The sequence below is a fragment of the Carettochelys insculpta genome, chromosome 19, assembly GCF_033958435.1.
Source record: "Carettochelys insculpta isolate YL-2023 chromosome 19, ASM3395843v1, whole genome shotgun sequence".
In the NCBI taxonomy this organism is placed as follows: Eukaryota; Metazoa; Chordata; order Testudines; family Carettochelyidae; genus Carettochelys; species Carettochelys insculpta.
Window position 1 is genome coordinate 4,339,652 of NC_134155.1, and position 25,779 is coordinate 4,365,430.

Genomic DNA, 25,779 nt, shown 5'->3' on the forward strand with positions numbered 1-25,779 from the left:
TCTAGGCCCGTTGCAAAGATTTGATGAGCAGGACAGCTCTAGAGTCAAAGGAAAAAACAGGCTATTTTAAACAACCCACTATATACTCTGCAGCCACTTTAAATACATTTTCATAGGCAGTTAGAACATTTTGCAAAAGGTAAAGACCAACTGCAAATGCAATATGTGAGGTGCTTTTCTACATTTTCAGATATATTGATTTCCATTGCAACATGGAATATCATTACTTTTATTACAGGCTGAACCTCTCTTGTCCAGCACCCTTGGGACCTGACAGGTGCCAGATAAAGGAATTTGCTGGATCACGGAAGGTCAATATTTCCTAGCACATTACCAACACTTTCACTGCTTACTGGGCTCTTAGGAGACATTTGGGGTAAATTACAGCTAAATAACAGCACAAAGCACTAAGAGCTGGGACTGTTGGCTATAAACAAACTTTATGGAACCACGGGAAACTTGGCCACAGCCATGATAAGTGGTTGTCTGGCTAAGTAAAATCATGCTGGATTACAATTTGCCGGATGAGAGAGTTCTGGATTAGCGAGGTTCAATTTGTACAAATATTTACAGTTATAAAATAGGTATTATTTTTCAGTTCACCTCATGCAAGTAATGTATGATGAAACTACTTTATCTTGAAGTGGGCAGCATTATCACCTGCAAATTGAAACAAAACTTGTTTGAGTGATTGGCTGAACAAGAATTCAGACTGAATGGACTTTAGGCTTTGAAGTTTTACATTGCTTTATTCATGAATACAATTTTTTGTACATAATTCAACATTTGTAAGTCAACTTTTATGATAAAGAGATTTCACTACCATACGTACTGTTAGGTGAGTTGAAAAATACAATTTCTTTTGTTTTTCATGGTCTAATTAATTGTAATCAAAATAAAGTGAGCATTGCACACTGTATTCAGCGCTGTGATTGAAATTAATATAGTCGACAAATTAGAAAATATCAAAAATTATTTAAATAGATGGTATTCTATTACTGTTTAATAGCACAAGTAATCATGTGATAAATTGTAATTAATTTTAATCCCCTGACAGCCATATTAGAATTATATATAATTATTTGGTGGGGAAAAAAATCTCAATAATGGCCAAATGGAGAGTGATAAAACAGTTCCATGGTACTATTCTACAACATATTGATTAAATAAATGTGTTTCTTAACAAATAAAATATTCCATTTTAAGGAGCCTATATCCAAAATTAGATTATTGCAAAAATAATGTAAATACAATTTCTACTTTAGAAATTTTTTAAATATTGTTGTATATTGTAGGTTACAACAGAATTCAAGATACATCAAGAAGCAATAGCAAAAACACCCTCAATACATTTGATGAAATGTATAACTTGCTAGAAACCACTGTTTAGTTACACAGTATTTGATATTTATTTGAACAATGGATGTTGGAATCCTACTTTTATATACTGGACAGCTGCAAGAAGACTGAACAAACTTTCACTGTTGATCTAATGACTTCAATCCACATAGCAAGAGAGAGAAAACAAAGGAAAAGGGACTATAGCAGTTAGCTCTGTTTTGAGCATTTTGAACAAAACCAATACACCAATGTAATATATAGTATTTCCTCCTTCTGGTGAAATTATTCAGGTTTCTTTGATGTCCATTCTGTATTTTCCACAGTGATCTCTCTAATCCATGATAAATCACTGTATGCACTGATAATAGATAAGTTTAAAAGTATGAAAAAAGACATTTCAGCTTTGAATTAGAACCACAATATGAAGTGCCTAATTTTCAAATTTCTGGATATAATGGTGTTGTCATTTTGGCTACCAATGTTATCATCATGGACTCATTGTACAGTGTGATGAGCCTTCTGTGAAAAGATGAATGCCTTCAACTTTAACTGACCTTGCAGGATCTGCTTTTCTGATCTAGAATATCCCAGGTAAATTTGTATGTCTAGGTTTTTTTCCCCTGTTTGTATACATATAGTCCCTTTCATAATTCATACAAGAAGGAAAATTGTTTGGGTTGAGTTAAATCACTAGGACTTTGGCCATTTGTTATTACCACTTTAAAATCTGTCTTGTGTCACATTTTTACTGCTTAAAAGAATAATTGTTACCTAATGAGTGTTCTTGGGTTTAAAATAATGCCTAACCCCTGCTACTTTGTAGAGATCAGCAGTAAATATTTATTTGTGAAGGATTTATTTTAAAAAACAGTTAAAAGCACTGTAATTGTAAACCTTTAAGCCTTGTTCTGTTTTCAGGTTTCAGAATAATCTTGCACTTTCTGTAGCACTTTTTATTTGATCAGTCCTCAAGCCATGTAACTGAATTATGTTTGGTTTTCTATTTTATGTACATATGTATATATAAAAATATTTTTGCTCTATGTTTGTGCATTATTTGTTATTGTACTTCTGTAGAATGTGCCTTAATCTTACTGGATTCTGATCCAATATTTTCATTGTTAAATTCTATTCAGAGAAGACACAGCCACATTTTGTTCTGTGTTTGTGATAGTTAGAGATGCATTAGATTCTTACAATTGCATAAATTATCTCCACAGTGGGTCAGCTGATCAGCAATACTGTTTTAAGGCAAAAGGCCATAAAGAAACTATATAGCAAGGAGCAGGGTGCAGAGCTAATTGGGATGGTAAATGTGGTAGTCACTAATTGCCTTTCTATTGCTCCTGTATTGTCTGTCTCTTACTATGCACAGCCTGTATACAAACATCAGGTAGAACTGAAACAGACTCCTCAAAGTTGAAATTTTAGAAAACAAAGCCAACTTTTGTTGGAGAAGATTCCTGAGTGGTATCAATGTGATGACTGAACCCTGCTTGATCATCGTAGTAGCATACAAAAGAGCACAGTTTTATGGGAATATTTCTTCAGAGCTCAGAGTGATTTTGGACATCGTCAGCTAAGAATGTTGCAGTAGGGCCACGTGTTTGCCTTTTGGCTATTTTAACTATGCCTAGCAGTCACCTTGGAGAACACTCTAGCACTGAGAAGGCATCCATATATCCACTCTTTGGAAATAACAGGAGTTCTGGAACACACAAATTGTCAGATCATACAATATGATGAACATTTTATTTGAAATTTCTCCATCTAGCATCGCAGGGGTAGCCGTGTTAGTCTGGATCAGTAACAGCAGCGAAGGGTCCTGTGGCACCTTATAGACTAACAGAAAAGTTTTGAGCATGAGCTTTCGTGAGCACAGACTCACTTCATCAGAAGCTGGTCTTGGAAATTACGATTTCCAAGACCAGTATCTGATGAAGTGAGTCTGTGCTCACGAAAGCTCATGCTCAAAACTTTTCAGTTAGTCGATAAGGTGCCACAGGACCCTTCGTTGCTGTTCCATCTAGCATGTAGCTGTAACTGAAAAATTCTGCAATTACAGTAAACTTTATATTTTCATTGTCGCAGAATTTTTTTTCAGATTTCTAAAAAATTCTTACATTTTCCACAAATATTCATCATAAAATATAATATTGTACCACTAAATTTCTAGATACAGAATGTTTAATTTAAACTTATGCCATTAACTCTACAAAATCAATTTCTGATTTGTCTTTAACAATATTGAGATGATACTTTAGGTATACTTGGTTTCCATTTTTTTTATTCAGAGTAACTTTCTTACGCAAATTGAAGCATTTACTAAAACAGTGTGTATTTTTTCAATAATATAGACTTCTGATTGCACAACTCTATAAACATTTGGGAAAGACTTAACACTTGACTGTAAGAAAATCTTTAGATAAAAGTTTGTAACACACTGATCAATAATTTGGTATATTATATTGACAGAATTTTACAGAATACATTCAATAATTAGCTATGTAAATGGTAATATTAATTTTTAATATCTACAATAAACTACTGAACATGGCAGAAAGTAATAATACTAGCATTTCAAAAGTGCTTCTTACCTTCAAAGTGCTTAGCAAAATTAATTAATACCCAATTTTAAATGCAGGGTTAATTTCTGTATTGACTTACGCTCCACAAATCCCCACTAACTTCACCTGAATTATACAATGTAGAAATCAGCAATAAATTTGGCCTTATGCCTATAAAAGTTTCACAATCTAATACAAAGGTCCTGGTTCTAAGAAAAAGAGGATCTGATACCTTTTGCAGTAAGTTTTACTTTGACAGTTTTTACAAAAGCTTGTTTCTTTTCATAATATGCAGCCTCATTCACAAATGTTGGGTATACTGTAGAATCCCCTTCGTATGTAATTGTCTTACCATCAATAGTTAAAAATATAGGATCTCCCTTGTTCAGTGGCTGCCAGTCTTGATCCTTAAGGAAAATGAGATAATAGATTATGTTAGAAAGTAGATTATACTTCACTTTCATGTATTTTGATAATTTTCATATAAGATTCTTAGATTATGTTATGCATAGTTATACTACTCCATACAGTTTATGACCAAAACTTTCAAAGCACCACTGATTTAGAATGCCTGACTTTCAGCATCCTGAGTCTGATTTTTAGAAGTGCTGAACTTCTCTAGCTGTAATGAATAGGAACTGTGAATACCCAGCAATCTCAAAATCAGACCCAAGCGTTCTCAAATGTTTGGCTCCCGAAATTGAAAGTCTCTGTTGAGAATTGAATATACAATACCTTATTTTCCTTGAATTTTTGTTCAAAAGTGACGCTGTGTCTACACTAGAGGGTTTTGTCAACAAAATCCAGGGAGCATCCAGCTTCCCAAGGTATTCTGTTGAGAGTAAATCAACAGAATGCAGAACTTTTTTTGACAGCCATACACTGCTCCCCATAAGGAATAATGCCTCTGTCAACAGAGATCTGTGAACATAAAGCTGGTCTGGACGTTCCAGTGGCCTTGACAGACAGGGCTTCCAGGACACCGGGCCGCCCTATCTACTGTGTTTCTTATTGTCCATTTTGTCGAGAGCGTGGCCAGTCAGTCTGGCTGCTCTCTGTCGAGAGAGTGGACCGTTTTTGTGATCCACTTAGCAATCTGGCTGACATGCCTTCTGACAAAAACTTCTGTTGACAAATCCCCGTAATCTAGACATAGCCTGAGTTTCAAACTTCCCTAATCAATTAAAGAAATTCCGTAGACCATTAACTTGTATGAATAGGCCTAAAATATTGACGCTCTTCATTGGTTGGTGTGACACTGTAATAATTGTAAATATCTTATTTGATGTATAATATTATACCATAAATCAAACATCAAATGGAATACCTATAAAATGTTGCAAACAATTGCACCACACTTAAAGGCGGGCAAATTTTATCTGGGAAGGTAGCTGTGCTTTATAGCTAGGGAGGACGGTGGTGAACAGTGGTCAAAGATCAGTGTGTAATGGCCAGAGACACTGAGACCACATGCCAGGGTGAGTGAAGTCTCTGCAATACAGCCTTCACTAGGAACCAACTGGCCTTTAGCTCATGTGGTAGAGCAGGTTCAAGCCCTGGTGCCAGCAACCTGAGTCTGCTGGCAGTTACAACTGCAAAAGGTGAACAGTGGTCAGTTTTGTGTCATTGACTCACCTCTCAGGAATGTGGGGTTTGAGGGTCATAAAAATGCAAGCTCTGGGTGTGGAATTAGGGAAGACTTTATTCTGCACCACCAGACTGACTTCAGTGTCAGGGAGGATTTTCTCTGGTCAGAAAAAAGGTGGGTAGGCTATCTGTTGCAACTTATTCTATAAGGGTGGGGTGGATATCTGGTGCAGATACTCCATTGGGAAGGCATCCAGTGTGACCAGAAAAATGGCCTAGTAAAGGACTTAAAAGGAGATGTTGCATAAAGGAACAGAACAGTGGAGGGGAGCTGAGGACGGCTGCACAGCTTCCTATGAAGCCCATGGAGGGGATCAGGGCAGCAACAGGGACAGAGAGATGCATCTCCCTAGCCCCAGAGCTGCCACAGCTGGGGGAGAGGTGTCTCTTGCTGCTGGCCCTAGCACAGAGTTATCACGGCAGGGAATGAAGGCTCCATCCCCACAGAGATGCCCTGGTGGTGAAGAGGGTCTCTTTCCCCAACTTCATCATGGCCAATGGAGAGGCAAGCCTCCCTAAGACCCAGCGTGGAGATCCCAGGCCCTGGAAGAGGAGCCCATCCCTGCCAGCCACAGCACAGAGCTGTTGCAGCTGAGGCAGCTCTGTGTTGCAGCCAGCGGGGAAGCAGCCCATGCAATGGGGTGCGGGAATCACAGGGCTCCAATCACTGCCCCCAGCTGAGCACGAGCACTGCACTCCCATGGTCAGTTCCTGGCCAATGAGAACCAAGGGAGACCGTGCTAGTGGGCAAGAGCATCGTGAACAGTGGTCAGCTTTGTGGTGCAGACTCATGATGACTCATGCCCCCTCCCCTGCCTCCCAGAAGCTATATTGGATGGCCACTTTTGGGGCACAGCACAGTGCCCCAGGACAGGCAGGCACTAGGTGACTGATCAGAAGCCACAAAGATAAGCCTGAGCCCTACCCTGTCATCTCACACTGAGCCCCCCCACAACTACTGTGCCCCAAACTCCTCATCCCCGGCCCCAGCCCAAAGTCCATAATCTCATCCCAGAGCCCAGAGCCCCTCCTGCATCCAAACTCACAGCCCAAAGCCCATACCTCCTCCTGAACTTCAACCTCCAAAACCTGAGTCCCTCCCCAAACCTGGAGAACCCTCTTGCACTCTAAACACCTATTCCCCAGTCCCACTCCATAGTGCACACACCCAGACAGAGCCTCTCCACTGCCGGCATTCCAACTACCTACCGCAGCCTGGAGCCCTCATTTAGAGCCTTCATCCCATCCTCTAGGCCCCCACCCCTACCACATACTGTGTGAGGAATGACTTTTGTTAGGTGATACATCACCTCCATATTGATGCACATACCAAAAGTCATTCCACACATGGGCATACAAAATTAGAGGGCGTACCACTGGGAAGTCCTGTGATTGGTATAGCAGGGAGTCAACCTTCACCCCCATTATCATAGCCCAGCTTAACTCTGCTATGAGGTGGGCGAATGATAAAGTACAAACTGTAGGTTGGCTGGGGAGACCTGAATTAAAAATGAAGAGGAGTTTGTAGAAGCCCCAGGCAATAGTTTGAACAAACATGATTTTTGCTTGCACTGCATACTTTATCCGCTGGATAGTCCCAGACATCTAAGCTATGTGTACACTAGAATGATCTGTTGACAGAAGTTACTGTTGGAAGAGATCTTCCAGCAATACTGTCAACAGCGTGCGTCCACACACAAAAGTGGATTGAAAAAGCGATCGACTCTGCTGAAAGAGTGGCCAGACAGCCTGGCCACTCTCTCAATAGAATGGACCCCTGGAACCTCGTCAGATAGGTTCATGTGGCTGGCAAGCCCTTTTGAGAGCCCCAGCCAGGCACTTCCTCAAAGAGATTATTCCACTCATGTTTCCTGCCCATGCTGAGGTTTGCCCACCTCCACAAGGGACCGCATGTCTACTGCAGGACTCACATGCTTTCTGTGACAGCGTTTGTGCCATCCAGGTAGCCATGGTGCCAGCACAGTCCCTGGGCTTGCACTGGACCCACTCACAGCTGCTTGAGCTGCTGCTCATGTTGATCTCGGTCGTCCTCTATCTCTGCTTGGAGGGATGCACCGGCACTGAGGAGCATGCCCTCAGTGCTGCAGGACCCCACCTATGTCCCCCATTGTGAGCTGGCGGTCAGGAACGTGGACATGCCATTGTGCATGATGGGGGATGTTGCCTACCCCTCAAGTTCTGGCTCATGAGGCCATACACCAGCCAGCTGGACCCAACCCAGGGTCTGTTTAATGCCTGCCTCCACCAGGTCAAGTGTACCTTCAGCCACCTCAACATGCATTTTAGGCACCTCCTGACCCAGGTGGCTGGGGGGAGTACATTGTCCCCCAAGTATCAGAGGAACAGCCATATTAGCCTGTATCTGCAAAAACAATGAGAAGTCCTGTGGCACCTTATAGACCAACAGATTTTTTTGGAGCATAACATTTCATGGGCAAAGACCCACTTCATCAGATACATGCAGCTAATGAAGTGGGTCTTTGCCCACAAAAGCTTAAGCTCCAAAAAATCTGTTTGTCTATAAGGTGTCACAGAACTTCTCAATGTTCCCCAAGTAGTGGCCACCTGTTGTGCCGGCCACAACACTGTGGAGGGGAAGAGGGGGGGCCTTCCTCCCAGGGTTGTGGGGGCAGACACTGGCCATGGCTATGAACAGCCAGGCACAGCTCAAGTCTGTCAAGCCCATGGGGATGGGGTGCAGATCCAGGAAGCCCTATGGGAGAGATTCTCCCAAGGATCCTCCCCAGAGCATCCCCATCAGGGGTTTTGGGCCCACAGCCCTACCCTGACCCCAACGTGACCCTTCCCTTTGCCTACTGACCCCCTCTCTGACCCCTCCCCAGTACAGACACGGGGTGATGAACAAACATGTTTACTTGAACAAAGATAATTGTGCTAAAAATAAATGTTGTGCATGAAGACTATTTACCATGTGCAAGGTTATAACTATATACAGTGGGGGAGCTGGGATGAGGGCACATCTGAACGTGGTTGGGGTGGCTTGGGATGGGGGTAGGAGGGCATCAGTTGAGGGTGTATATGGCGGGCCGCAGCCCTGCAGTGGAGCGGGACCCTGAGTGGCACTGGCCATGGGATTCCCTCCCACCATGGGTCCGGGGTCCTGTCAGGGCTGGGGTTGGGGCCAGAAACATGGGGAGGTACAGAGTACAGAGGTGGTGGGGCTGCTGTGGGGTCAGGCTCAGCAGGAGGAGCATGGGGGACCTGGAGAGCAGAGATAGCAGGTATGGTGAGGTGGCTGGCATGGTGAGGACAGCCTAGGGAGCAGGGGTACCAGCCATAGCCATTGCCCACTGCAGGAGCTGCAGAATGCCTGGAGGAGGGGAACAGGGGTGGAGGGGGCAAAGGGGTGTGGATAGTGGGTGACAGTGGTGGGAGGAGTGCAGGTGAGAGAGGGGAAAGGGCAAAGGCTGCGGGTGTCTGGGCCAACAAGGCCTGTCAGATGGCGGTGATGACATCAAATCAGCCATAAGTTGGTCCCAGACTCACACTGGGAGGGTCCCATGCCTTCCACTCCAGGTTAACCCACAGCTGCTGCTCCTGGAGGTCAGTCTGCCTCCCAACGATAGCCATATAGGCCTGCAGGGCATTGGCCATGGGCCTGCCCAGCAGCGGTGGGGTGCTGGCTCTGTTGGGTGCTGGTCCTTGGCTGCCAGGCTCCAGGCCTGGCATGGGGCTGCCTAGCCCTGGAGGGGTGGTGAGTCATTCCCACAACACAGCCCTAAGGCCCTGCCACCCACCCACCATGAGCAGCAGCCACCACCCCTGGGCTGAGGGATGGGTATGTTCCAGGAGCACAGACATGTGTGCCCTGTATGGCAGGCCCTGTCACACAGAAACCCAGTGGTGTCTCAGGGACCAGGCTTACTGCTGTGACCCCTCCACCCCATTGCTTATGGGGCTAGCAGCCAAGGGGGAGTGTCTAGCCACAGAGGGTTCCCTGCATGGGTAGCAGGTAAGCCAGGTGCAGCCTGACCTTCCCAAAGGCCCCCCATCATATGTGTGTCTACAGCACCGTCAATGCGTGTGGGTGTTGCCTGTTGCCTGTGGGCATGCCTGCAAGCCAAGAGCTGCAACCCCTTGGTGGTGTATCTGAGGTTGGGCTGTCGCCCATGTGGCTGGCCCACACCCAGCGGTGGCCCTGGGGCTCATGTGGCCTCCCATGGAGCTGGCAGTGAGCTTGTGCTCATGCCCAGGGGATGCCTCCTGGGTCCAGGTGGGACACGCTGCCTTGCACATGGTTACATGTGCTGGGATGGCAGCATGAGGGCCTGCCCAAGTTGGACTGGAGAGGCTTATGGCATGCCCTGTCTTCCCCCACCCTCCTAAGCCCTGGGATGTTTGATGAGTGTGGTGCTCACCAGAAGTTCCCTCAAAGAGCTCCAGAATGCCCTGGATATTGCCTGGCTTGAGGGGCCCAAGTCCAGGGCGAGGATGAGCATGCCTTTGCTCGAGACAGTCTCTGGCTCCAGCAGGGTCCTGGGCTGCTTCTTCTCCAGCTCCAGTGGTAGTGGTGGGGCCTTGTTGGCCATGTCAATGGCACCAGTCGAGGGGAGGAGTCCTAGTCCCCCAGGAGCTGGTGGAGCTCCTTGAAGTAGAGGCAGGTGGCTGGTCCTGCCCTTGACTTCCTGCAAGCATCCCAGGCCCTGGTGTGCCCCTACCGGAGTGCTGTCACTTTCACCCTGACTTGCTCCATCATCGAAGCAGGATGGCCCCAGTCCAACCAGGCAGTGGTCAGACAGGTGTAGGCATGGGCATTCCTCCTCTTGGCCAAGGGGCCCGGGAAGATCGGCTCTTCAGCCCAGAGGCTCACAAGGTCCTGCAGCTTAGGCCTCCTCCAGGATGGGGCCTAGCATTTTGTACCCTGGGGAGTTTCTGGGACCCTTCCTGCAGCTCCCTGGAGAGTTCCAGGGGTCATGGCATGGCTGGCTCAATGCCATGTTGCTTGACTCAGAGAAGGGGAGTGGCTGTGCAATGTGGGGAAAAGCAGCATGCTGCTGTGCTCCTGCCATGCTTTCCACTTCCTGCCACAGGTTTTTCGGGGCTCTCTGCAGCTTTAAGAATGGCTGGAGGCAGAGAGCATAGAGCTGTGATTGCAGTGGACAAGATGTTATCCTTGTCCAGGTGGCCGGCACCATGAAAGACTGTTCCATGGACAAAAGGCACGCCCCCCCAGAGCGTCCACACTTGTTTTCTGTCTGTCGACAGAGGTGTTCTGCCTCATGGGGGGAGAGGCAGAAGGCTGTTAACAAAAGTGATGAGTTCTGTTGACAGTAAGTCAACAGAACACATTTGTAGCATGGACGCTCCATGAGTTTTGTCAACAAAAGGCCAGTTTTATCAACAAAACTCTCCAATGTAGACGTAGCCCTATATGATAAAATTGCAACCTGATTAAAATCCTTCTCAAGTGTCTCCTGTCCTTCTTTTGGTATAATCAGACAATGTAGAAAAATGATATATTTTACCTGAAGGTGAGGATGAATAACAGCAGTAATTTCACCATTTTTATTCCTGGGATAATCTACTTTCTCCATTATTTTGTACACTTCAATTGTACATGGTGGAAATTCCTTTCCTAGAAAGGATAAATGTATTTGTAAATGTCACATCAGCAAATCCACATTTAAAAAGTAAAACTACATTACTATTTCATTGAGAATGCTGAAGTCATTAATTTGTACCTATTCAGTTTATCAGTTAGTAATTAAGTTAAGTAACATGAATATGTCTAGCTCCAGAATTCCCATCCCATGAAGGTCAGGTTGCTGAAAGATCATCCAGTTCTTTGGCAAGGCATAAAATTTGAACAGTATTATTGAAATCAAGGATCTTAACCACTGCAAACATGACATAAAGTTCATTTTGTAGATGAAGAATTCATAATATCTCCCTGACAGCATTATTTAACAGTTAGGGATGGGAATGCATGCAACTCCTGTTTTCTGACACAATAATGGGTAATTCTTAGGTGCAACTTGCTGTTTCAAGAATACACTGACAGTTAAGCAGTTAAGCAAAAACTTTCCCAAGACGATATTTTAATTTATAACATTTGTATATTTGACTTTCTATAGGTACCTAACAAAAGTTTATTGAATCACAAAATAATCTGAAGTAAAGGTGTACTTAAGAAATGGAAATGAATAAGATTCTCATTTTAAATGTTTCTTATTTATATAGCACTCTCAGCATACACTGACTATACAATAAGTTGCAAACTATCAGTTTATATCTGTGACTAATGCTTTTTTGTGCTGGTACTTTCCAATACTGAGAACCAGCACCTTCGCAGCCCCAGCCATGGGATTGACTGGGATGGGGGATGGAGAACCAACTAAGTACTGGTTCCTATTCTTTTTAACAAAAAAAGCACTGTCTGTGACATACCTTGCTGGATCAAGTTTTACCATAGTTCTATATTCTCTAGACTCAATAAAAAAGAGCAAAAGTAATACACAGAAATTCTTCATGCTTAAGTATCAGAGGGGTAGTTGCATTAGTATGTAGTCGCAAAAACAATGAGAAGTCCCATGGCACCTTATAGACTAACCAATTTTTGAAGCATAAGCTTTTGTGGGCAAAGAGCCACTTCATCAGATGCATGCTTACATGCATTCTTAGTTCCAGCATTCATATAAATCATGCACCATTCTGTAATTCATAGAATCATAGAATGCTAGGACTGGAAGGGACCTTGAGAGGTCATTGAGTCCAGCCCCCTGCCCTCATGGCAGGACCAAGTACTGTCTAGACCATCCCTGAGAGACATTTATCTAACCTGTTCTTAAATATCTCCAGAGATGGAGATTCCACAACCTCCCTAGGCAATTTATTCCCCTGTTTGACCACCCTGACAGTTAGGAACTTTTTTCTAATGTCCAACCTAAACCTCCCTTGCTGCAGGTTAAGTCCATTGCTTCTTGTTCTATCCTCAGAGGCCAAGAAGAACAAGTTTTCCCCCTCTTCCTTATGACACCCTTTTAGATACCTGAAAACCTCTGTCATGTCCCCCTCTCCAATCTTCTTTTTTCCAAACTAAACAAGTCTAATTCTTTCAGCCCTTCTTCATAGGTGATGTTATGTAGACCTTTGATCATTTTTGTTGCTCTTTTTTGGACCTTTTCCAATTTCTCCACATCTTTCTTGCAATGTGGTGCCCAGAACTGGGCACAATACTCAAACTGAGACCTAACAAGCACAGAGTAGAACAGAAGAATGACTTCTTGTGTCTTGTTCACAACACACCTATTAATGCATCCCAGAATCATGTTCTTTTGCAGCAGCACCACACTGTTGGCTCATATTTAACTTCTGGTCCACTATAACCCCTAGATCCCTTTCCACCATACTCCTTCCTAGGCACTTTGAAGAAGGGCTTGGCTGGTACTTGAATTGAGGACTTCTCACACCTGAAGTGATAATTATACACCTAGACCAACAAGCCACCTGCTATGAATAAATAAATTGTAAATAATGCACTAAAGAAGGTATGAATTAACTTACTATTAATGCCATAAAATAATACAAAATCTAAGTTCCACTTGTTTCACTGCAAAATGCTGTAGCTCCTTATATTTAAAAATATCTTCTCTTTTGAAACGAGTTACTAGCAAAGAATAGTAGTGTTCATGTTTGCATGATTTAACTATACCTTCGTTAAAAATGTGCACAAAATCAAGGCCATGTTTTATAATCTTTCTCATTTTGTCCAAAATATCAGCTCTAAGAACTCCTTGAGGCTGGGGCCCAACTTCCACACCTGTATACAAATGAGGAAGATACTGAGACATATTGAACATCACATGTTTAAAATGCACACTAAAAATAAATATTCCTGGTTCATAGAATCATAGGGCTGGAAGGGACCTCAGGAGGTCATCTAGTCCAGCCCCCTGCTTCAAGAAGAATCAACCCCCACTAAGCCATCCCAGCCAGGACCTTGTCAAGCCAGGACTTAAAAACCTTGAGGGATGGAGGATCCACCACCTCTCTAGGCAATGCATTCCAATGCTTCACCACCCTCCTGGTGAAGTAGTTTTTCCTAATACCCAACCTACACCTCTCCATTTTTAACTTCAGACTCCTTGTTCTGCCATCTGACACCACTGAGAACAGTTTCTCACCCTCCTCTTTAGAGCTCCCCGTCAGGAAGTTGAAGGCTGCTATTAAATCACCCCAAAGTCTTCTCTTCTGTAAACTAAACAAGCCCAAATCCCTCAGGCTATCCTCATAGGTCTTGTGCTCCAGACCCTTAATCATTTTTGTTGACCTCCGCTAAACCTGCTCCAGCACATCCCCATCCTTTTTATAACGGGGGGCCCAAAACAGAACACAATATTCCAGATGCGGTCTCACCAGTGCCGAATAGAGGGGAAAACCACTTTTCTAGGTCTGCTCAAAATGCTCCTCCTAATGCACCCTGGTATGCTGTTGGCCTTTTTGGATACAAGGGCACACTGTTTACTCATATCCAGTCTTTCATCCACCATAACCCTTAGGTCAGTTTCTGCCATACTGCTGCTTAGCCAGTCGGTCCCCAGCCTATAACAATGCTTGGTATTCTTCCGCCCCAGGTTCAGGACTCTATACTTCTTGTTGAACCGCATCAGATTTCTTTTGGCCCAATCCTCCAATTTATCCAGGTCAGACTGGATAATATCTCTACCCTCCAACGTATCTACCTCTCCCCCATGGTTGTGTCTGTACTTACTGTTTCAAAATAAACTTTTAATGTTGGAGGGAATCTATGTGACTATTGAGCAATGCAGTCAGGATTTGAGCCTATGTAACTTACCAGTCAGTATTATACCAACTGTTCAAAGAAATCTCAGAAACATTCTTTATCTGGACCTGTGATAGTAGGCTAAAATGAAGATTCAGAACTTATATACATTTATTTTATTTTTCCCCACCTCTCCTTTCCTTTTCTTTCTGAAAATTACCAATATAATTAAATTTAGAGGCAAAATAATGTAAAATTTCTCTAATTTTATGCTGTCTAGTGCAGTGTAAATGTGAAAGTTAGCCACTTCAATTCAGACACCATTTTTCTTTCCTGTATCCCACCATCCTGCTGCCCTTTTCTGCGCTAACAACCAACACTGCATCCTAAGTTTATATTTATGAAAAATATCTCTTTGAAGACAACATCTATACTGATAAACAACATAATTTTTATCCCAAAATATTATAAAAGTCTCTAGTAAAATACTGATCTTAAAAATGGATTGATTATTTGAAAGGAGGGCACTTTAGGAAGCAGAATGTATAATTTACCAAATCAAGCCCATACGACAATCATGCAGGTGGATGAAACTATCAAAGCAATTTGTTTATCTTAAAAAATAACTTGGAGACAAAAATGTCTAGAGATAAGCATCTATTTACCAACAGGGTGTTTTGCTATAGATCGAGTTGTTGCATATTTCAAATTAGGATGTTCAGTCAGGAAAACAGGACAGCATTCTGGAGCCAAAGCATTCTGTGAAGATTGGTCAAAAAAGTCTTTGTTATGCAAATATTAAAAATGTGCTACAAAAGACTACTGATGCTAAAGTAATTTACACAAAATGTTCAATATGCTTCTTTTATTTCATGGCCCCAAAATAAGTAGGACACCTTTAGAAAACATACAAAGCTGTATTTGTTTGTCTGCTTTCCCTTAGCTCATGTCAAGCATGCTCCACTGAACTTTGATGCACAATAATATAAATGAACTCAGTTCCAATCTTAATTTACCAAGAATCAAATAGCTTTAAGACAGATTTCAAATATTTTTTTCTTTTAGCTAGGGTTGGATTATTTTATGAGACACATGCAGTGCTCGTATATGTCTTGGCAGAAAGCCTTCTTATCCATTCTTTTCTCCATTATTGCCTCTCATTTCTTAATTTTGATTAGGTGTATGCCAAACTTTGTGCACTCTTCTCCATAAACTGACCACATCTTTGAACAGTATATGATCAGAGAGATGGGACACAATGATGATTAAGTATCGTATGTCAAAGTACATGAAATATCTTGAAGTATATTAATTAGGAGAGGGTTTTTTTTTCAAAATATACCATATTGACCTTACTTTGTCTCCATCAAAGACAATAGGATGCTCACTGTTAACTTAACTCAGAGAACTGGCTAACATGTAACACTTGTGAAAATCCCACCCCAAATGTGTATTACTTACAATACCAACAAGATTAAGCATTTTCATTATGTATTAATACAGCGGTTAATGTATATCGGGGTTCTTTTGTCATAGCCTTATTAAATTCATTTTTCACGACTGCATTTTAAGTAATTAATGTTTTACAATATTTTGCATCCAGCAGCCAATTTTTCAAGCTTTACATCATCCTAGTTTAAAAGCACATCCAATGATCTTTAAGGTTTTATTAATTGTGCTACGTGTTATTTTTTGCTACTTACCCTACATTTGTCTCAAAAACAGGCTAATTTCTTTATTAGTGCTGTCTGCATAAAAACGTTGGAATCTGTACTAACAAGTGTTAGACCCAATTTAATAATTATTTGTGATACGAAATATCCCGCTCTATAATTAGTTTTAATATTCTTTACCAAACATTCTAGCAAAATAAAACAAAACACCATAAATATATGTAAATAACCTCACAAGGTTGATATTTAGCAATATGGTTCAAATACAAATCTAAATTCTCAAAGTTTATTAAAATTAGTTTTACCTTAATATAATGAAACATCTGGATTGTAAAGTTATTCCTGGAATTTTCAAGAATAAGAGTGCCACCCATGTTAGATGTTGTGTTGTGAAGGTCAAAAATAAGGTCAAAGGCCTCGTCACTATCTTTTGGACCAAACATATGATTGATTTCCTGAGCCCTTCTCACTTCATATGGAATATCTTCTGACATTTGCCTGCTGTTAATATTAGTACAAAGAAATTAATTAACTAATTCTATAGCTTTGCCATAAAAAATGAGTACCTTTTCATTTGATTTTCCCATAAATGATTAGAACTGATATACCATATATAACTACCTTATCAAACTGTTTAAGGTTGTGCTTAAACTCAACAAGTATTAATGCTAGTAGACACTATGTCTTGCTGCTGTCTCTTTCATTATTTTGCACAATTTCTCACCTAATCTAAAATGATGTTTTACATTATTTCTGCTTTAGTTCATGCGCTGGCTCCTAGTTCACAGGGTTGAAATCCGCCCTGTGGCCAGAAAAGACAGCACAAGATTTATGTAAAGCCATTTCTAGGACCTAATCCAACATTTGTTGAATACAGACATCTTTGAGTTAGTTCATGCCCTTCGACCCTGGTCATCATCTCTAATGCCTTTCATGACTTGGTTCCTTTTTTATCTACTTCTTACTTTTCATATTTGGACCACCTTCTTAAGATCTTTGATTTGGGCCCTCTTGTTCCATCAAGCAAATTTTCTTTCCCTCAAAATTTTAGTAAATTCCACCTCATTGGGAATATCTCCACTACGAGATTAGATAGAATTTGTTGTTTGATTTTTAGCACCCAATTTTGTAAAACTGAGGGTGCATGCCCACACTGACACATGAAGTCGATGGAGTGTGTCCCCTTTAGGATTGGCAGCTTCAACTTTGTCAGTAATGTACTGTGGATACCTATCCCACAGTTCCTGAACCCCCCTCGCACTGGGTTCAACTCCTAGTGTCTGATGGGACAAAAACTGGTGTGGTTAGTTCTGGGTGTGTGTCATCAGCCTCTCATAGTACACTTATCTCCTCCTTCTCCCTTTGCAAAGCAATGGCAAAAAGTGTTTTTTGCAAGGCTAGTTTGGAACCCATCCAGCTTCAAACTGTTCTGGCAAGACTGGTGGGACACCATTGTTCTGCAGGTATAGGACAATGAGCAGTGGCAACAAAACTCCCCCCGTGTAAGACCACGTTCATGGAACTTTGTGAATTGCTTTTCCCCAACCTTAAGTTCTACAATACCAAAATAAGACTTGCTCTGACAGTTCAGAAGCAAGTGGCAATAAATGCCAGACAGCTACCACTCAGTGGGAAATCAATGTAGAGTGGGCAAATCTACAGTGAGGGCTGCTATGGTCCACGTAGCCAAGGCAATCAATATCCTTTTGCTATGAAGAGCAGTGACACTGGTAAGCATGCAGGACACAGTGAATGATTTTGCCGTGTTGGGGTTCTCTAACTGCAGTGGAGCAACAGCTAGAATACACATCCCTATCTTGGCACCAGACCACCTTGCCACAGAATACACAAACCACAAGGGGTATTTCTCCATAGTGTTGCAGGCATTGATGGATCACAAGGGTCATTTCACCAATCTCAGTGTGGGATGGTCCAGAAAGGTGCATGATGGGTGCACCTTTAGGGACTCTGGTCTGTTCAGAAAACTGCAGAACAGACCCTTCTTCTCAGACGAGAAGATCACCATTGGAGATGTGGAAATGCTAATAGTGATTCTGAGAGATCCAGCTTACCCCTTACTTCCATGGCTCATGAAACCATACACAAGCAGCCTAAACTGCAGAAAGGAGCAGTTCAGCTACAGGCTGAGCAAGTGCAGAACAGTAGTAAAATGTGCATTTGGCCATTTAAAAGCCAGATTCTGGAGCTTCCTGACTTGATTAGAACTCAGAGAAAGCAACATTCCCCTTGTGGTGGCAGCCTGTTGTGCACACCATAACTCATGTGAGAGTAAGAGGAAAAATTTCATGTCCGGATGGAGGGCTGTGCAGATCATCTGGCCACCAATTATGAGCAGACAGATACCAGAATAATAAGGAGAGCACAGCAAAGGGCACTACTCACCAGGAAGACTTTGAAAAACAGAACCACCAGATGTTGACATGGTAGTCATCCCTGTTGCTGTCAAGGAAGTGCCCCCTGTATGATGTGTGCTGGCCTGTAAACCCCTCCCCCCATTCAATACAAGCAATAAAGACACTGTTTTTGAGAGCTTAATCATTTTTATTGAGGGGACAAAATGTAGCACACAGTAAAGAAGTTCGGGGGGGGGGGCGGGCTTCAGAGATGGTTAAGGAAGGACAAGAGGCGTTTTGTCATCACAGGTCATGGAATGTCAGCCTTTTGCTCTGTTAAGCATTCCTGGGAGTGGAGTGCAAGACTGCCCTTGATGTCTTCCCCCATGCATTCTCCGGTGCCAGTGGGGCATAGTATGCAACTCTGTTTTAGTTATGTGTAAAGTTTACCTGTATCTGATGTTGAAGTCATATTGTAAGAGTGTGATATTTGTTAAAACTATGCTAATGAAAGCCTCTGTTGTGTGAGTGAGGAATGTATATGATCAACAAATGTTCTGGGGTGGGACAAACACCCGTATTGTTTGAGTGTAACAAAGATAAGAAGAATCACCAAATGCTCCACGGTAGGACAGGCACCAGTATGGCAGTGATCCTGATCAAAATGTGAGAAAAGGGCATTTGGGCAAGCTCCAGAGAAGGAAGCAGGCAATCATCAATAAGAATCAGCATGATGGGACAATAGATACAGGATGATAAGAACAAAAGAAAACATCAAGAAACTTCAAAAGATCACAAGCACCCTTGAACAGGATGCAAAATCCACTGATCCCAGTGCAAGAAATCTGCTACAAGAGGAGGCTGTCCTATAACAGACTGTGGGTTCATCTGCCAGATCCACCGGGATCTCAGCCCGGGCTGAAGGAATCTGGTCCCAAACTATCCTCATATTGCATTAGTTTGAGCAGCTAACTGAAAGCAAGCAACAGATTGGTAACTATAACATCAACTGGCGAGGCAGTGTGTGTGTGTGTGTGTGTGTGCGCGCGCATGTGCATGTGCATGTGCATATGTTAACTGCTTTTCTAGTGTATTCTCAATAGATGTGGCATATTGCCTTTTCCCATGAAAAAGATCCTATGTGTTTCTTATAAGCATAACAGGGAGAGGATATAGAACATATTGAGGAGGGGATGTGGTTCGTCATGGTCTGCAGTGGAGCTCTGTGCTCCTGTAATAGTCACCTCAGGAGCTGTTTGCTGCACCATCAGCTTCAACATTTCCTTCTGGGTCTAGACTTCATGCTCTCTGGGTGCTCTCCTCTCCATATGATCCACTCTTCTGTCCTCCAGCATAGTCTTCCTCCCTGAATTTAACTGTGACCTGTCCATGCAGGCATATCTTCCCACGTTCATTTTCTCCTTTGGATCTGTGCTTGTCTAACAGCTGGGGTGAGGGGAGAAGTGGTGGTCAAAGAGTCTGCTGTTGAGCACACTGCCACAAAACATGAGCGAAGGCCAGACATTCGAGATATGTATTTACTGTAGATGAGATAAACACACAAAGTAATTTAATGAAAGAGGCTCTGTGGCAAACAATAGAGATGTGTTGTATACAGGGACAAATTTTGGCTGTGCAGCAGACACCACACACAGATCTTGGGGGACCTGATTGACTTGGTTTGCTTCCAGTCAGCGTAAGGCACAGACTGAGGCATGTTTTCAAGCCTGTTTTCAAAAGCAGTTTCTGCAGCTGTGCACGCTGCAGTGGTGGGAGGGCATAGTGGGTTTTGGGGCTGTGGCGGTGCTTCTTCTCCCCACTTCTCTGGGGTACTGAGAGTTTCCTTTAACCCAGGAGGCTGGAGAAAGGAAGTGAGAGGGCCAGGCATGTCAATGTGGCTTGTGCTATTTGGGCTGTGTGGCTCTCACAGTTGCCATGTGCTTCTTCTAGCCCTTCTGCTGGGACCGTGAAAGTTCCCCTTCCCTAGGAGCCTGGGGAAGGGAAGGGAATGGATGGGGGTGGTCCAGGCATGGTGAAGCAGATTGTGCTATCATAGCTTAGTGCTCCTTCCTCTGCTTCCTCTAGGTTGCAATGCAAGATGGTAGCCTGCTTAGAATAACAGATTGATAAGTAATGGATGCTGACTTAATGTGGCCAGAAGGCTGGTCAGTATAGTGCACTGCTTTGTGGTGGAAGTGTTCCAGATTACTGCTGGCTTGGCATCACAAGGTACCCTATCACGGAGATTGGAATATGGCAGGCCTCCTGGAAACCTCATGAGAAGGATTAGAGAGCATCTGTAAGACAGCTTCATGGAGATGTGCAGGGAGGATCAACGCACTGTCCCTAGACAGGTTAACAAGTTGTTTGGGGGGGCCCAAGTTGTGCAGGTACAGCACCCACCACAGATCACCTAATTGCCTTAACCCATATGTATCATTATTAAAAATGACAGCTCACCAGAGGTGCCCTCCCCACCATCAGGGTCCATCTGAGAAATGTCCTGGGAGGAGAGGAAGAAATCCAAAGTTAAAGAAGTTCCTGGCTGTCAGTGAGATCAGCTGCTCCATTCTCCAGCTGACCACTGTCATCCTTCTCGTCTTCATCCATCGTCTTCTCTGCCGTTGCCAGAGGGTGCCTGAGAAATCTCTTAAGAGGTGTTCATGGACTCTATAGACAGTGGTTTCCTCTCCCACACTTGAATCCCAGGCAGCTTCTTATAGGAGCAGTATGTTTGCTGAGATGACCCAGAACATTCATTTGCTTTCTTTGTCTTCTGGTACACCTGCCTGAGCTCTTTTATTTTCACACAGCACTTCTGGGCATCCCTGGTGTATCCTTTTTCCACCGTGCCCTGTCTGCATTTCTTTTGCTGCTTCAGAGCTCTGTCAGAACATCTTCATTCCCTTATACTCCTAGATCTACTGCACACTCCATGCTGGAACTTGCCTGCAACCCTGGGAATTCATGGCTAGGAGTGCTGCTGCCATGTGCTGCTCAGGTGCGCTGCCTCCTCTGCTCATCATGCTGGCCAAACAGGAAATGAAATTCAAACTCTCCTGGGCGATTTCCTGTGCACCTGCACAGCAGCAAAGCTGAAAGTGCTGGCCAGAATTGTTGAACTGTGGACCACGTCCAGAAGGCCAAGAATGTTGAATTTCACAATACTCCACCTGAACTATCCTAATGTCAGCCATGCAAGGTCAACTTTGGCATTATTCCTCATGCAAAGCAGGAATATCAAAGTTGATCTTAAGAGCCCATAAATTTAGTGGAACAGACCCTGTAGTATGGACTGATTGCTTAGAAAATTGACCTTTATCAGCTAAGTTTAACCTAGCATACTAGTGTAGAACAAGCCAATGTTTTTAAAACTAAATCAAACTATTCTCTTTAATATAGTTTATGGATGTGAGAGTCTATAGTTGAATGTACTGAACTTTATTAATTTCATTGCAAAATGGCATCTGATCTGTCATAAAATTATAGGCTTCCTTTGTGCATTAATTCAATTGAAATAGAGAATTTGGGATAAAGGAAAGATCCAAATACACTGGGTAAAATCCTGCCCTACGGTAGTCCTTGAGAGATAGCTATGCCATTGCCTTCACCAACTCAGGAAAAAAATATGATAGTCCTATAAGAGTACTTTCTGATGCTAAATGATTGAATTATCTGATGAGATTTACTGAGAAATATTAATAAAAGTTATACAAAAAGCATTTCAGGAGAAATATTTTAAATTAAATAACCCAACAGTGCATTTATTAAACCATTCCAATTTCAAAGCAGGTGAAATAATAAACAGGAAAGACAAAGAAGTTATTCTATATGCATAAGTATATGTATTCATAAACTGTTAAGAAGTTGGTGCAAACCTTTATTTCTTGCCACGTCGTATTTATCTTACAAGTGACACTACCAATAAAATAATTCCCTCTTAGCTAAAATGCCAAATGAAAATGAATAGCTGTATTGTTAACACACTTTTAAAGCACAGTTGTGATTTATGTGTAATTTGTTCTCATTCACCTTTCTCATTAGGACCTTTGTGTTTCATAGTATCTCAGATGTACATTAAAATGCTTGGGTCACCTACCAAAGTCCACTTCAACAGTTAACATCTCAAACACAAAGCTAACAGTGTTCCATTAAAATGTCATTTTTCACTATAAAATAATTATTTAAATCAGAATAGTTACACTTTGTTTTAGGTTCTTTAAATCAAGAAATAATACAGGGTAATTACTTTATTGACAATTATGTCTGTATAGTTTTGCCATACTATGCATACTTCAAACTCGACTATTTTCACATTTCATTCTACAATAAAGGTGACTGAAATTTAAGATACTCTCACAATTTTAAATAACAATAGATGATTTACTTGGTGTCACTCAGGTCCTTACCTCAAATAAGGTTTCTTTTTCTTCATTTAAATCATTGTTCCAGGGTGGGTCTGGAGATGAGGGGTTCAATATGCAGGATATCCCAGGGAGAGAGGATAACCGCAGCCTTCTCTCCCTGCAGCAGCTTGGGGGCACATGAAAAGTGCCTCTCCATATATATATTAATTAGAATGTGTCTGTATGTCTGTGCTATGTTTCTTCAAGAACTCTTCTTAAACTGTAAGAGCTATGACCACAAAATTTGGTATGCAGCTGCCTCTTACCCTAATTAAACCAAAGTCAAGTGTTTGGTTTTTCCTGGAAAGTGGGAAATGCCTGAAATCCCAGGATTTCCCAGAACATGCAAAGGGAGGAGGCAGAAGGAGGATGGAAGAGAAAGAGAGGGGTACAGACAGGAGGGACATGATGCTGAGAGTGGCCACTGGGGGTAGCTGCAGCACCAAGAGAGATGCCAGCAGGGCCAGGGTGCCACCATCTTGCCTGCCACAAAGACCAGATAAGTAGCTCTCCTTCCCTAAATTCTGAGCCTGATCCCACCAGAAAGAGCCTAGAAGCTGCAGAGGGGGCAGCCCCCAGGCAGCTTGCAGGACATGGGAAGGGGCACTGCAGGCCGGGGCAGCGTTCAGAACTGTCCTCCACCCTGACAGCCTTCAGGCCATGGGGAGGGAAGCTGCTGAAGGGGAGCAGCTGGGGGAGGCAGGCCATGAAAGCCTGTCCCCTCTCAGTAGCCTGCAGACTGTGGGGTGACGTAACTGGAGGGGGCAGCTAGAGAAGTGGCAGTCCCCTGAACCCTGGACCCTCTCCCATACAGCTTTCAGGACATGGGGAGCAGCTGGTGGGGGCCCAGTTCTTGGAGCCTGGCCTCTTCCCAGGTAGTCTGCAGGCTGTGGAGGAGCTGTTAGAGGGTGGGGCCACCTCTGGAGTCTGACTCCCCACCCAGACATCCTGCCCGCCACAGAGTGTCAGCCCCCAGAGCTTGCCCCCTCCCAGACAGCCCACTGGCTGGGGACGGCTGTTCTGACCCACTGTGAGTTGTAGCAGCCTCATCATCTTGGCTGGCCCCAGTAACCCTGCCCACCTCCCAGCTTCCTGTCCTGAGACCCCTGCCCTAACTTCTGCACCTCCCATCTGCCTTGACTTCTGCACCCTCACCCAGTACCTTGAGCCCCCAGATCCTGAGTCACAACTTACCCTCTGCCCCAAGCCACCTGCCCTTCCTCACCCTGACCTCTCACTCCAGACTTAATTTTTCTTCATTTCTGAAAAATACTATAATGGAAAGAAATGTATATTTTCCATGTATTTTCAAAAAATACCTTCAGCTAAGGAGCCAAGCAACAGGGGGTACATCTTGTAGTAAAATAACAAAACAAAAAAAACACCCTCCGGATAACATTTGAGGTAGAAAATTAAAAACACACAAGCACACAATTATTCTTACCCAAGATTAGCAGGATCAAAAACTCGGTTCAGGTCACAGTCAATATATCTAGTACATTTCTTCACAGCTCTTGGGTTGGTAATAAATGGTTTCACTTCCAGCCCTGGTCTTTGAATTTCAGCTCCATTTTCCTGCCAATGCTTGACCAAAAATACCCCTGATAACTCATTACCATGCGTTCCTCCAAAGATAGCTACTCTGCGTACAGGGGCCTCATGATCAACAAAACAGGAAGTCATTATCTTAAGCTGCTTTAATGATTGCTGTAATCAAAACAAAAAATAATAGCAAAATAAGACATTTGTTCCTAAGGAAAGATAGAAAATTTTTGACTCTTTAAAATCTGTCTAGAACAGATTTTAACTGAAGTGTATTAACATTTCTCTAACAAGTTTTAAGAGCTGTCTGTTGCAATACATGGGTGTTGGTAAACTCACAGTCCTCCCTCCCAAGGCCTGCCCCTTTTCTTTTAACCATATTTGGATAACAATATGTGTAAATCAGCTAAAGATAGCAATATAATTCACTAACTAACTCAACTCCAGTACTCAGTCTGTAATGTTATATGGTGTATAATTAAATACTGTGCTCCTGGAAAACAGTATAGTTTTTAATTTGTTTTTAAAATAATGTTCACTTTCTAAATTGAAAATCCACAGAATGCTAGACCTTTCAGACTGTATGTACCAAATGCATCATTTTATGTGTTTTGTATCACATAGGCAGTACAATACAAAATAGAGAAATGGTTTAAAGTGAGCACAAACACACAACAAAATACAAAGTTATAATTTTACGTTTTAGGTATTGTGAGAGACGCTGTTAAGCGATGCTGGAGTACCTCTCCAGGCGCGAGCCTGGGCAATTTTTTTGGGACCCTGGGCTGCCCAGATGCCAGTGTCCCCCTCTCAGCCTTCCTGATCTAGTCCAAAGGAGAGGATAACCTCTACGTCTGGTACCAGCTCAGCTGCAGGAGTTGCCAGGCCAATGCCAGAAGTTGGCACAGAACCGCCTTAGGACTCCCTGCCGGATTTTCTGTCAGGGTTTACTCCCTTAGCCTTGCTCCTTCCCAGGATAACCCAGAAGGTAGTGGGGCAACACAGGAGGTAACAGATACCAGTTATAAGCTCTTGCTCGATTGAGAGAGAGGAGGTGTTTGGAAGAAGAGCTAGAAACACAAATGACTGGTTCGAAGCTAACTCCGATGAGATGATTCCAGCCATCGGAAAGAAGTGCGCTGCACTCCTGGAGCACAAACACTCACCGAGCCAGAGTACCCTGCAAGCACTCAGAGCAGCCAGAAAAACAGTACAGCAGACAGCCAAGCACTGTGCCAACAACTACTGTCTCGAGCTATGCAGCAGCATCCAGACCACTGCTGACTCTGGTAATCTCGGGGGAACGTATGAGGGCATCAGGAAGGCATTAGGACCCACCCAGAACAAGATGGCACCTCTGAAATCCAAATCTGGTGAAGTCATCACTGACAAAGCCAAACAGATGGAGCGCTGGGTCGAGCACTACTCTGAGCTGTACTCATGTGAGAACATTGTGGTTGATACAGCCCTCGATGCCGTCAAGCT

The 25,779-nt window shown here is 43.1% G+C and overlaps 2 protein-coding genes across 5 annotated transcripts in view; one reads left to right on the forward strand and one right to left on the reverse strand.

Annotated features, from left to right (window-relative positions):
- LOC142023303 (transient receptor potential cation channel subfamily V member 3-like) overlaps positions 1 to 1,390 on the forward strand; it is a 37,668-nt gene extending 36,278 nt beyond the window's left edge. The window contains 1 exon segment of the mRNA XM_075014117.1: positions 1,296 to 1,390. Within this exon segment, the coding sequence (XP_074870218.1) occupies positions 1,296 to 1,390 (95 nt within the window).
- Positions 677 to 24,561, reverse strand: ASPA (aspartoacylase). 4 transcript variants are annotated; one of them, XM_075013474.1, is made up of 7 exons: positions 16,717 to 16,792; positions 16,298 to 16,493; positions 14,985 to 15,078; positions 13,249 to 13,356; positions 11,063 to 11,172; positions 4,261 to 4,315; positions 677 to 1,699 (listed from the first exon to the last, which is right to left on the reverse strand). In XM_075013474.1, the coding sequence occupies exons 2-7, from the start codon at positions 16,484 to 16,486 to the stop codon at positions 1,479 to 1,481; spliced, it is 777 nt and encodes a 258-aa protein (XP_074869575.1). In that variant the 5' UTR covers positions 16,487 to 16,493; positions 16,717 to 16,792; the 3' UTR covers positions 677 to 1,478. The 4 variants fall into 4 exon arrangements, with proteins under 4 accessions (XP_074869575.1, XP_074869572.1, XP_074869574.1 ...); XM_075013471.1 differs by lacking the exon at positions 16,717 to 16,792 and adding an exon at positions 24,197 to 24,559 and having other exon boundaries at positions 1,479 to 1,699; XM_075013473.1 differs by lacking the exon at positions 16,717 to 16,792 and adding an exon at positions 24,197 to 24,561 and having other exon boundaries at positions 1,560 to 3,049.
- Positions 24,562 to 25,779: the final 1,218 nt, after the last annotated feature.